At 28.8% G+C, this 14,835-nt stretch overlaps 1 protein-coding gene across 4 annotated transcripts in view; it reads right to left on the reverse strand.

The window, feature by feature from the left end:
- Mical (Molecule interacting with CasL) overlaps positions 1-14,835 on the reverse strand; it is a 202,818-nt gene that overhangs the window by 74,170 nt on the left and 113,813 nt on the right. For all 4 annotated transcript variants that reach the window (XM_075374228.1, XM_075374225.1, XM_075374227.1 and 1 more), the window contains one exon: positions 14,523-14,719. In XM_075374228.1, coding sequence (XP_075230343.1) covers positions 14,523-14,719 — 197 coding nt within the window. The remainder of the gene's footprint in view (positions 1-14,522; positions 14,720-14,835) is intronic.

The following is a 14,835-nucleotide window of genomic DNA, read 5'->3' on the forward strand; positions in this document are numbered from 1 at the left end:
TTGGTGAAATAGGGAAATATATTTTTTTAACATTTAAAATAAATTATATCTTAGTTCTAACAGACAAATCTGTTTCCAAAAACAATCATAAAGATTAATTGGTAAAATTAAAAAAAAGCTGGCAAGTATTGCATTTTTCCAGATAGTTACAACTAAAAAATAAAAAAAACAAAAAAAAACAGAAAATGTACTTTTAAGAGGTGGGGAATACATTTTAAGAAAGATTTTTCTAAAAATAATCTTATTTAACCTAACCAATAGGTTAAACTTAACAGATTTGCTTAAGTAGAGTTTTCTCTAAATCTAACATCCCCTTCAATAAAGACGATTACATCTTTTCAATAAATAAGAAAAAGAAAATTTTCAAAAAAGTTTCTGCATTTTAGATGCAGGGTCTACAATTTAAAAAAAATTATAGACATTTCTTGATAGCTCTATATATGAAGTATAAACTTTCAATAAAGTTTTGCAAAACATTTAAACTGAAGAAAGACAGAGCAAAAGAACAAAAGAAAAACAAATTTCAATTTTAAGAGGCGAGAGTTGATTTTTTTGAAAAACGTTTGTTTGGATAATTTGTATATACGAGCCTCATTTTAGGTAAAAAATCTGCTTGAAGTTTCTCTAAACTTTAAGAAAATCAAAATTCTTTGAAGAAATATAAAGAAAATCAAAATTTTTTGATCTAGATAAACTAATTGGATCCTAAAACGGAAATACTTTCAAAAAACTTTATACCCCATTTTTGATACGATCATCATATTTTCCTCTTCAGTATAAATATTCTAACTGAATTCGTAGCAAACAATCAACAACTGAATTCAAAGTATTTAATTTTTTTATTGACAGTACAAATCATGCTGTTATACATTTTGCATCTAATTGGTAAACAATTAGTGGTAGTGTAATAAATTTAACAATATTGTCAAAGAAAACCATCTTTAATATTCATTAACTAATCAAAATAATAAATATAAAATTTTCAGTAGATGTAGAAAATAGAATTTGAGTCAGAGGCACCACAATCCATAAGATAATCCACAAGATCATCATTCCCCTACTAATATTAGATCTACAGTAGAGGTGATAAAATTGGTTTTCCATTGCAACTAGGTACAATGTATAACCTTTGTCACAGTTTCTTCTTATTTTCAGAGTGAAATAATTTTTTAACTTAAGATACACTCTTAATGAAGTGGCTTCTTAAGCTACATATTTTTAACTTTCTTTTAATTTGACAGTATTATTTTGCACATTTCAATTTATACAACTGAACATTTTATTTCCATTTTTTACATTTGTCCCTAAAATTACAATCTATATAATTAATTCTTTAAAAAAATTCCGAGTTTTAAAAATAATACTGCGAGTAACAAAAAATATATTTTTTATGGTCATCTCTAAAATTGTAAAATTTGGTGAATAATGTGGTATTTAATTTTAAATAACACGAATCAATGACCCTATCGAACCACTTTTTCCTACTGGGTGAAAGACGTGTGTGGTTTCACATGGGATTTTAATTTGTTTCTGAAACAATATTTTAAATGAAACAAGAAACAAATGTTACAGAAAGAGAATAATTAAATTGTTATCTTATGAGTTACAACCAGTAATTACCAACAAAGAACCACCTACAAACATACACATTAAAAGGAGGCTTAGTGCAAAACTTACTAATTTACATAGAAAATGTATTTTGAATCCATGAATTAACCATCATATGATTATCAAAACCCTATCACAGAGAATAGATTACTTTCACATGAAACTATTAATTTTCATGAACAATTCCCTTTGACTTGACAAACCACATAAAGCATGCATTTCACATTTAGCATTGACTGGCAAGTTTTTATTTGGTTTTGGTGAACTCTGAGAGAACACCACTACACACTTTTGACATCATTACATATAAACATAAATGTAATATTTTTCTAAATTTTCAAGTTAAATGTAACTATATATAATACATATAAGTAAATATTCAAGTTAATGCATTTCTAATATTCAAATTTTATTATTATTATTATTAATTTTTCTAATTATTTTCTACATTTGTATGATTATGTGTAATGAGATAAAAGGAAAAAACAAAAGAAATTTTCAAAAGTTGCCGACACTTCATTATACAAATAAATATTCAATAGCTAATATAGAAAATAATTTATAAATATTAGAAATAAATAATAATAATAAACTTTAATATTTTAGAAAATACTACATTAAAATTTAAACATAAATACATATTTATAAATGAATAAGAACATTTTTTAAAATGAGACCTTTTAGAACAAGTATAACTTAACCCAAAATTACTGAATTGTTTTTTACTGGTGATGAGGACTGGTTTTTCCAGTACGTTTCAGAGAAAAAATGTCAAAGTCTGCAATGGTGTTCTCAGAAATCACAGAAAAAAAAAAGCTAAATTCAATGCTAAAGGTGAATACGTGCTTATGTGGTTTGTCAAATCAAAGGGAATTGTTCAAAAAGAATGGATGACTCCTACAGGAACATTAAATCAATAATCTACAAAGAAATTTTAGAAATGATTTCGCCATCTTTGTTCAAACATTACCAATAATTGAATTCTCATCCCAATAAACACCATCCCATGTAGCATTGTCTATACTGCAGTTTCTGACCTCAAAAGGCATTTCAGTACTACCATAGCAATCTTATCAATAAATTTTGTCCCATATGATTTTTTCTCTTTCTCAAAGTCAAATTGGTAATCAAGGGACCTATTTTCAAAGAAGGGTCTTAGATGGGATTTCACAAGAAGAGTTTCAGACAAGCTATCAGCAATGACAGAAGGATTGGAGCAAGTTTGTGCAAACACAGAAAGAGATTACTTTGGAGATTCTATTATACTTGAGTTGAAAAAAACAGAAGTAAGTAGTCTCATTACTTAATTGTCCAACCTTATGTATATACAGGTGAATATAAATTATTCAGCATATTTTAGGGTTAATAACAAATGAATAAAGTAATGTAGCGTGCATTGATTTTTTTCAAATATTAGTGTAGGTACTAGTTACTTATGACCTTGAATGAACAAACGGGCACAATTTAATGATAGGGGGATTTTCAATTGAGCAATGGCTACTGTACAAGAGATAGTAATGGGTGTACTACAGTTTCATGAAAACAGATCTGTTACTACAGCAGTTTGTTGACTTTCTGTTTAGTGTACAGCCATAATCCTCCTAATAAAAAGCTCTATTATACGTTAGTATCAGCTGTTTAAGGACACAGGAAGTGTAATATAAAATAAAAGGTGCTGGCAGAATATGACTGTATCTCTGAGGAAGTTGTGAATGAAGTAAGAGAAATTTTTCAGAGAAACCTGGTTAAATCAAATTGACACAGTAGTTTAGAACTGGGAATTCTGCAATCAACAGTCGTGAAGGTTCTACACAAGCACCTAAAACTTCAAAGCCAGTGCAAAGTAACTGAAGATAAACCATGGGGTTACAATTTTGCTATGCAAATTCTTGAAAGTGAACAAAGATAAAGTGTTTTTAAAAACACATTTCTGACAAAGCTAAAGGAAAATTCTTCTCTGACGAAGCTACCTTCCAATTTTCTAGTCACGTTAACTATCATAATTGTTGAATTTAAGATAATGAGAACCCTCGTGCCATTTGACAAACACAATGTGACAGCCCAAAAATTAACGTTTGGTGTGCATTGAATGCTTATGAAGTGATCAGATCATTCTTCTTCTTCAAACTAACGGATACTAGGGCTAGTCATCTAGATATGTTACAATGTTACAGGAGTATGCAGTATCACAAACTGAACATTGGCAATCCAATGGTGGTGGTGCACCATCTAACAAATTGAATATATTGTGGTGTACCACAAACTGATCACTGACAACCCAATTGTGATGGTACGCAATCTTGTTAGATGGTGCACTACTACACTGCAGTGACTACCTATATGAACAATTTCCTCAATGTTGGATCAGCTATGATGGAACAATTCCTTGTGATGACCATTTTGATCCCCTGACGTTACACCACTCGATTTCTTTCTTTGGGAGTTTGTCAAAGACAGAGTTTACACAATGAAAACTATCAACATCAATGAACTAAAAAGAAGGATTAAAGGTGTAATTAATGGATTTTTTTTTTGTCTTCAGTCATTTCACTGGTTTGATGCAGCTCCCCAAGATTCCCTATCTAGTGCTAGTCGTTTCATTTCAGTATACCCTCTACATCCTACATCCCTAACAATTTGTTTTACATATTCCAAATGTTGCCTGCCTACACAATTTTTTCCTTCTACCTGTCCTTCCAATATTAAAGCGACTATTCCAGGATGCCTTAGTATGTGGCCTATAAGTCTTTCTCTTCTTTTAACTATATTTTTTCCAAATGCTTCTTTCTTCATCTATTTGCCGCAATACCTCTTCATTTGTCACTTTATCCACCCATCTGATTTTCAACATTCTCCTATAGCACCACATTTCAAAAGCTTCTAATCTTTTCTTCTCAGATACTCCGATTGTCCAAGTTTCACTTCCATATAAAACGACACTCCAAACATACACTTTCAAAAATCTTTTCCTGACATTTAAATTAATTTTTGATGTAAACAAATTATATTTCTTACTGAAGGCTCGTTTAGCTTATGCTATTCGGCATTTTATATCGCTCCTGCTTCATCCATCTTTAGTAATTCTACTTCCCAAATAACAAAATTCTTCTACCTCCGTAATCTTTTCTCCTCCTATTTTCACATTCAGTGGTCCATCTTTGTTATTTCTACTACATTTCATTACTTTTGTTTTGTTCTTGTTTATTTTCATGCGATAGTTCTTGCGTAGGACTTCATCTATGCCGTTCATTGTTTCTTCTAAATCCTTTTTACTCGCGGCTAGAATTACTATATCATCAGCAAATCGTAGCATCTTTATCTTTTCACCTTGTACTGTTACTCCGAATCTAAATTGTTCTTTAACATCATTAACTGCTAGTTCCATGTAAAGATTAAAAAGTAACGGAGATAGGGAACATCCTTGTCGGACTCCCTTTCTTATTATGGCTTCTTTCTTATGTTCTTCAATTGTTACTGTTGCTGTTTGGTTCCTGTACATGTTAGCAATTGTTCTTCTATCTCTGTATTTGAACCCTAATTTTTTTAAAATGCTGAACATTTTATTCCAGTCTACGTTAGCGAATGCCTTTTCTAGGTCTATAAACGCCAAGTATGTTGGTTTGTTTTTCTTTAATCTTCCTTCTACTATTAATCGTGAGGCCTAAAATTGCTTCCCTTGTCCCTATACTTTTCCTGAAACCAAATTGGTCTTCTCCTAACACTTCTTCCACTCTCCTCTCAATTCTTCTGTATAGAATTCTAGTTAAGATTTTTGATGCATGACTAGTTAAACTAATTGTTCTGTATTCTTCACATTTATCTGCCCCTGCTTTCTTTGGTATCATGACTTAACACTTTTTTTGAAGTCTGACGGAAATTCCCCTTTTTCATAAATATTACACACCAGTTTGTATAATCTATCAATCGCTTCCTCACCTGCACAGCGCAGTAATTCTACAGGTATTCCATCTATTCCAGGAGCCTTTCTGCCATTTAAATCTTTTAATGTTCTCTTAAATTCAGATCTCAATATTGTTTCCCCCATTTCATCCTCCTCAACTTCCTCTATAACACCATTTTCTAATTCATTTCCTCCGTATAACTCTTAAATATATTTCACCCATCTATCGACTTTACCTTTCGTATTATATATTGGTTACCATCTTTGTTTAACACATTATTAGATTTTAATTTATGTACCCCAAAATTTTCCTTAACTTTCCTGTATGCTCCGTCTATTTTACCAATGTTCATTTCTCTTTCCACTTCTGAACACTTTTCTTTAATCCACTCTTCTTTCGCCAGTTTGCACTTTCTGTTTATAGCATTTCTTAATTGCCGATAGTTCCTTTTACTTTCTTCATCACTAGCATTCTTATATTTTCTACGTTCATCCATCAGCTGCAATATATCGTCTGAAACCCAAGGTTGAAACCCTAAGTTTGCTTCTGCTGATTTAAGAATTTCCTTTTTAACATTCTCCCATTCTTCTTCTACATTTTCTACCTTATCTTTTTTACTCAGACCTCTTGCGATGTCCTCCTCAAAAATCTTCTTTACCTCCTATTCCTCAAGCTTCTCTAAATTCCACCGATTCATCTGACAACTTTTCTTCAGGTTTTTAAACCCCAATCTACATTTCATTATCACCAAATTATGGTCGATATCAATGTCTGCTCCAGGGTAAGTTTTGCAGTCAACGAGTTGATTTCTAAATCTTTGCTTAACCATGATATAATCTATCTGATACCTTGCAGTATCGCCTGGCTTTTTCCAAGTGTATATTCTTCTATTACGATTTTTAAATTGGGTGTTGGCAATTACTAAATTGTACTTCGTGCAAAACTCTATAAGTCGGTCCCCTCTTTCATTCCTTTTGCCCAGCCCGTATTCACCCACTATATTTCCTTCCTTGCCTTTTCCAATGCTTGCATTCCAATCTCCAACTATTATTAAATTTTCATCTCCTTTTACGTGTTTAATTGCTTCATCAATCTCTTCGTATACACACTCTACCTCATCATCATCATGGGCGCTTGTAGGCATATAGACATTAACAATCGTTGTCGGTTTAGGTTTTGATTTTATCCTTATTACAATGATTTTATCCTTATTACAATGATTCTATTGCTATGCGTTTTGAAATACTCTACTCTCTTCCCTATCTTCTTGTTCATTATGAAACCTACTCCTGCCTGCCCATTATTTGAAGCTGAGTTAATTACTCTAAAATCACCTGACCAAAAGTCTCCTTCCTCTTCCCACCGAACCTCACTAATTCCTACTACATCTACATTTATCCTATCCATTTCCCTTTTTAAATTTTCTAGCCTACCAACCTTTTTCAAGCTTCTAACATTCCACACTCATAGAATGTTATTTTTGGAATGTAATTAATGGATTAACTCAGGATATTCTTTGTAATGCATGATGTGAAACTGAATACTGTCTACACATTTTACGCACCACAAAAGATGCTCATGTGGAATTCATTTGAAATTAATAATTGTGTTGTAAAAAAAGCTGTTTGAAATACCCTGCTCAACAATAAAACATCACGTAAGTACACTTTTATTAACACTTTAAAGCGCTGAATAATTTATGATCACTCTGTATATGACATTCAAAAAAATAAACCAATACACACTTTCTCTATCAAATTCTTTGACAAGTTTTAGAGAATGAACAGTATTTAGAACAACATTTGCATAGAACTTAAAATTTAAACCTCCTAATGATAAATCTGAAAATGATTACTAATCCCTTTCAACCTTAATTATTTTCTTATTATAATCAGTTACAGTTTATTACTTATTATAATCAGTTACAGTAAAGATAATCAACAAGAACTATTCTCATCATCTTCAAAACATTAAAAAGACAAATAGAAAACGATTAGAAAAAGAATCCAATAAAGCAAGACCAAAAAAAATAAATAAAAGAAACTTAATATAAAAATATAATTATTGATTTGTCCCCTTCATGAAATTAGAAACAAAAGGGATAATTTCATACTCTCACTCAGATTTTTACTAATTAAAAAAATGTTTCATACCTCAGAATAAAATGCTATAATAATAGAATAAATAATTACTTTTATATTTAAAATGCTAATAATCTATAATTATTGAAGATAATCATAAAAACTGCACTCTAAAATCATTGTTTACATTAAATACATAAATGTATTATTTAAAATTAGTAGGTTCGTTATTTTTAAGCTCTGTCAGTAACACCATCTAATAAGATTTTAGCAATCATATGAACACACAAGAACTATTTGATTTTTTTTTTTTTTATAAACTTCAAAAGCCTACCTGCAGTAATATTCCTGACGTTAAAGTATTTATAAACATGAATATCATAATAATGAGAACAAGGATACACGGATGAATATCAAACTTTAAGTGTATTTTTTGAATTCCTGAGGACCTGAAATTTGCAGATTAGCGAAAGAATAATTAAAAATAGCAGGGATCCAACTTTTTGTCTTCTTTTTAATAAAAAAAATACAGAATAGAATCCACTTTTGTACATTATGGTATGCATAATATTTTAATACTGAAACCGCTAAAATTTTATGATGAGTAAAAAAAAGCCGTTGTGTAGATGTTTTAGGTTAAAAAAATACAAAAGCTTCAGTTTGTTAATTTTCTAAAATACGAGTGACATGAATGTGATAAGTTGTGTATCATTTGATGACAAAGTTTGAATATTTTACAGATGAATTTATGAATAACTGTAATTATTGAAATATATATTATTATATTTATGCATAATTATAAAAAAATTAAACTACAAAGACATTATTAATACACACTCTGTTAATTTTTATTGCAATTATTGGTCAGTAAAAACATACATGTGCATAAATAAGAATTTTTAACTTGTAAATAAAATACAATTATTAAAAAAATCTTAAACTAAAAATACTGCACTAAAAAGTATAGAATAATTCTAGTTTTTAAAGATTCTTCTTTAAACTTTTACTTTTGGCATTATTTTATTTTATTTTATATATTTTAGTAATACTTTTATTTAAAATATGGGTAGTCCTACAAAAGTTCTACCCATATAAAAAAAAAGGCTGCTAACAAGAAACACAAGGGGAAACCTGCATATTGAGAAAAAGAAAATGAATACAAAGAAACAACATTAAAAAAAAGCTAAAGGTCTTTGGAGTTCACTAGTTTTTAAATTTGTAAAACTTACACTGGAACTACCTGAAAAAGTTAAAAAACATAGAATTCTACAAAGTGAAAACAGGATCTCTGAAACTCATTTAGGGAAAGCAACATACGAATGGATCAAATTGAGAACTTCATTCTTTCTTAGTGCTAAGCTGAAATGAAAATTACTGAATTGTTTGATACACTGAATAGACTAAAAGAAATTCAACTTATTATCTTCAAAAAATACAATCCATAACATCAAATTCTATTAGAAAAAGCTCTGCAAGAGAAATATATGATATTCAGCTAAAACAAATTACAAATCAAAATATGAAGGCTCTGTCTATAATATCAAATTTATTACAAAGTAGCAAACATCACCTCATGTATTTTTCAAAAAGATTGGAACCAAAATATAAAAGCTATGGTATTAATTAATGAACCCCAAGATAAACAATATATGTTTATACATATGAAAAAAATATATAAACATAACTCAAAAAATATATGAAAAACACTATGGTAAATATTAATTCGGGATAAATAATATTTTTTTAAAAGTGCAGGATTAATGAAGAAAAACAAAAGAAAATTTTAAACTACCAGTTTACAGGGGCACAACAAGGATTATTTTTACATGCAATGAGCAACAAATTCTTAAATATGCACATTCGTTTTAAATTTTAAAAAAATATATGCAGTATGATATGAACAGCATGATTTAATAATTAAACATAATAAAACTGAACATACTCAATTTCATATCAGAGGTAATTTATTTAAGAGTTTATTTAAATAAATTAAATAACAATGATGAAGACATGACCGGTAAATAATAATACCAGTAATTCCATTTTAGCCATTACATGTTACATTTATGGACTATTCATAAAGATTACATCAGTCAACCTTTGGAGTTAAACAAGTGTCTGTTACATCGTTTTATCTTTGAACATCTGTAAAAATAAGAAAAACACTCGAATGGGTCAATAACTTTTTATTTGAATCGATATAATCGTTAGCTATTATAGTTTATCGAACACTGCATTAAAACAGATTCTTAATAAAATAAATTAATACCAAAGGATTAGAAAATAATAAAAATGATTTAACTTATACATTTTTTAAATTTATAATTTTCTAAACTAGCACATTAAAACATATCGTCACAATGTTCTAGCAAAAATCATTTACAATTAATTAATCTACTTATAGAATAAAAAATAAAAAACACACAAATGAGTAGTTTCAAATATTTGATTAGCATGATTAATGATGACTTGTACTGTAATCAGGAAATTAAAATAAGAATTGTAATGGAAGAACAGACTCATAATATAAGAAAGGACTAATACATGGCCATCTACAAAATTCTGATGTAAATGATGGCAAAATGTTTTATATGAAACATATATGAAATTCTATTGTTTTATATTGTTTATACATTAATTTTTATGAAACTAGAATACACTACTGTTTATGGAACAGAAACATGGGTTCTGAAGTAAGAGGATAAATAAATTATAGATGTGCTAGAAATGTGGATATAGAGAGGATAAAATAGGACAAATAGAATGCAGAGTAGGAATTAGATTAAAATTACGTAAAACAAAAAGGAAAAAACAGAAAAAGAACTAAGAGGACACTGACTAAGAAGAAAACGTTATGTAAATGGAAACTCTTCCAAGGTATGATGGAAGGAAGGAGAAGATTTCAACTAACTGCTAAAAGAGGAATACAGGTAAACAAAAATGTTGTTGGAGATCAACTGGACTGAAAGTTGGCTGTGTGTTGAGATCTGCCACATCACTCAACATACAAAAAAACAATTAATGAGTACTTAATCCCATATCAAATTCCAAAGTACAAAAACATATAGTTTTAAAAGCAACTGTTTTTTTTTTTTTTTTAATTCACCTGAACTAAATGTTTCATTCAACTTAAGCAATGATAAATTTTTAATTTAAACATGTTTGAGAAACTGATGTGATGTGTCAGGGTATCAAAGATCTTAAGGTAATATCACTGTATTTTAAAATGTCTTAGTAACATCACAAGCAAGTGCAAAGGAAATGTAAAAAAGTTCTACTAGAGATATGGGTCTGCAACTTTTACCAAAGTTTGGGTTACAAGAGATAAGAAGATGCAAACTGTGACAATGAAATTTGTTAGATGAATGATAGAAAAGAGATGAATCATATGAAAAAGTAAGCGGTGTAAAAAAAAGTACAAAAATGTGTTAGACAGATCTGGAACATTAAAAATAAGAAGATTTGGGCACATAAAAAGAAGAAAAATTGCATTAAAGTATTGAGTTGGGAGGACAAGAGGAGGAGACCAGACCATAGGTACATATGTATATTAATATTTACTCAAATAAATTTCAATAACGCCTTCTGAATTGTAAATAGATTTGTAGTTATTTTTTAAATTTAATATCTTCATGTATTTTACCTTAATAATAATTCATCTTTTTATTTTAAATATTAATATGGACTATCTACATCTATTTTTTTATTTATAATTAATTGTACACATTCCTCACATGATCTAAATAAGGTATAGTTATGTAATGATGATAAAAAATTTAATTATTTAGATAGAAAATGATTCAGATACAAGTTAAGGAAGATATTACAAAAAAAAATTGTGGAAGCAGAAAGTGGAGCAGATAAAAGTTAAGAACATAGGTCATTGTTAAACCATCTAACTGGATAAGCAGCTGAAGATGATGAAAAAAACAAGTCTCATAGGACTAACAAAAAAAAATCTATGGCTCAGTTTAACATATTTTTAATTATAATAAATCAGGAGAAACAGATAGCGCAGGAAAAATGTGAGTCTGTGCACATTTTATTATTTAAGAAAAATAAATGATTAAAAAACATTCTTCAATTAACCAGATTACATAAATTTTAAAGTTTAACGTATTTTTAAAAATACATTAAGGCATGTGACATTAAAAAAATAGTAAAATATAAGAATACAACTGTAGGATTAATCAGGATTCATCACTATATTACAAGATATAAACATAAAGACAAAGAAAGAAATTTAAAAACTCTTAACAAAAAGACCCTCAAAAATATAACCTCTGAAAGAAACTATTTTCCTAAACCTGTAAGCCATTCTCAACAACCTCATCATCAATTCACAATTCATGAGAAGTTGTAAGTCCATACAAAAAGTCATCTTTTTAAGACTATCATATGATACATCAAAGTTATATTCAAAACTAATGAAAAATCAGTAATTATAATACTATAATGTTTGGTCTGTTGTTTTTAAGCAGCAGTTCTTTAAGTTATAATTTCTAGATAATTGATTTTAAATTACAATAGTCTTCAAGAAATGTTTAGTAATTAAAAAAAAGAAAAAAGTGAGTCTATAAACAACAATAATTAAACTTTAGAATTGTCTTTAAAAAAGGAATTACTGGAAAATTTGGTTTAAAAATAAGAGCTCTAAAATAGTTTACCAAAAGCTTTGCCTTAATACTGCAATTTTTTAAATTTGAGAATGCAAATTTATTGTAAAAGTTAAGTAAATTTAAATAATAAAATTATTTTGTTTTAAATGTAAAACAAGTGCATACTTTACAATAAACAAACTGAAAAACTCTACTTGCAAGTATTTTTTTCAAATTCAGGATTGGAAAAAAAATATTATGTTGTCTTTAAAAGCATATCTAATATTCTGTAGAACTACCACACAAACAAGTAACAAATTTTCATGACAAAAATTTAATTAAATTTTGACATTACACTATATTATAGTAACAATTTATTGATGCTGCCAATATACAATGAAATCATGGTCAGAGAAATTAATAATTGCAATCTCAAGAGTTAATATAAAAGATATCAACAGAATGATAGGTAAAATATTATGTAAGAGGAATGTAAGAAGTTATTTTTTATTCTTATGATTTCTAATGGAGGAATTCTCTAGAGACCACAAAAATTCTCTCAACCTTTTTTAGCTCCATGACCACCAAAATAAAAAAAAATATGAATGAATATTTATGTTGTTTTGGAAATCAATATGTAGTCACGCAACAGGACACGGTTTTTTTTATGTTTTTCAAGAAGCTACTGAAAACTATAGTAAAGATTGGATAAAATGTATTGCAGTAAGTAGTGATGGTGCAGACAATAACAGGAAAGAACATGAATTTCTCAAAAAAATTAAAACATCATCTTATACCAAGGATGGAATGGATGCACTGCTTCTTTCACAGACAAGTTCTTGCTACAAATATGTTAGAAAATCTCAAACAAATTCTTTGTGAAGCTATGAATGATTAATTTTAAGATGATTAATTTTATTAAAAGTTGACCATTACAGAATAGGCTGTTTCCTAAACTAAGTGATCAACTAGGCAAAAAGAAAAAAATTTCTTCTTTTTTATACAGAAGTCAGATGTTTATTATGGAGGAAAGTGTTAACCCGGTTACTGGAATTGAGAGATGAATTAATAATATTTTTCCAGGATAAACAAATGCCATTCTTAATGTTTTACAGAATAATGAGTATATGTTGTTGTTGGCTTACTTAGCTGATGCATTTTTGAATTTAAAAGACTTGAATGTGAATTTACAAGGATGTGATAAAACATTTTATTAATGACATTCATACATTCTTTAAGAAGCTTGATATCTGGATTATTCGTCTTCAAAGCAAAAATTTCTATGTTTACTCACACTTCCAATTATACTGAAAAAAATTTGAGTAGAAGAGACTATTATTCATCACAGTTTGGATAGCATGGAGATGTATTTGTGTGAGCTAAAAATTCAGTTGTAATAGTATTTCCTGGAAGATAAAAATTATTTCTTGAAGAGATGGGTATTGAATCCACTTAGGGAAAATGTTGTTGCAGCTGCTAAGTTACCAGTTGAGATTTAAGACCAGCTCATCGAAATGTCTGCCAAAAAAATGTTACAACAATAAAATTCACATCTGAAGATTTAGATACATTTTGGCATTCTCGGCGAAATGAATTTCTCACAGAAACATTAAAAACATTAATCCCTTTTGCAACATCTTACCTCTGTGAAAAAGGTTTTTCGTTTATGGTTGCGTTAAAGTTTAAATGCAGGAATCGTTTTTTATCACTTGAAAACAATTTGCTTTTGTGTGTTTTTAATGTAGATCCAAATATGAAGAAACTTTTAAATGAAATACAAATGCAACCATCTCATTAATTTATTTTCTTTACATGTGTACTTACAATGTTTATAAAAATGATTTTTTTCTCATAAAATTATTTCAATATTGTTTATGGGTAAAGTTGTAGGCTAATTTCACCCCCCCCCCCTCTTTCATATCACTGTGACCTCCAGGCTGAGAAACACTGCTCTAGACAGACCAAAAGTGGTAATAGTAATTAAAAAATAATATTTACTAGAAAATAATGAATTTAAACATCTAAAAGGTATTTTCCAAGAAAGTACAAATTAATAGTGCAGGTGTTGATGTATTCAAATTTGATTCACCGCTGAAAGAATTTTAAGGGAACAAACAAATACACATTAACATGATTCACTCAAATGAACCAAATAGTAGGGATAAAAATCAACTGATGTAAAATAGTATTTACACCACGAAATTCACAGAAAACAGACCAGACCAAACTGCCACTTCAATTTCACACACAGAAATTGTTAATTAAACACTTAATAAATCTATTTAACTAATTTATTTTTTTAATTTATTTAATTAGGTAAATTATCTCAATACCTCAGGTCAGAGATATCATCACTAGAGCCCTCAGCAGCTGATGCGCCAAAATTTCGATCAGTCCACTCATCCTCATCCATTTCACTGGCTGCTCTCATTGCCTCCTCTTCATCAGAAACTCCCAAGCCTGTTAAGTTTTCAAATTCAACACGTTCTGGTGTTGTACCTCTGTCCAGTGTATCTAGATCGATATCATCCTATAACAAAGACAAAATTAATAATAATTAGTTATAAAAGCGATAACATAACAGTAAAATTTCTCATTAACTGAAAAATAATATTGGAAGGAGGCAATTCTGTATGTAAGAATATT

The sequence above is a fragment of the Lycorma delicatula genome, chromosome 8, assembly GCF_047948215.1.
Source record: "Lycorma delicatula isolate Av1 chromosome 8, ASM4794821v1, whole genome shotgun sequence".
Lineage (NCBI taxonomy): Eukaryota > Metazoa > Arthropoda > Insecta > Hemiptera > Fulgoridae > Lycorma > Lycorma delicatula.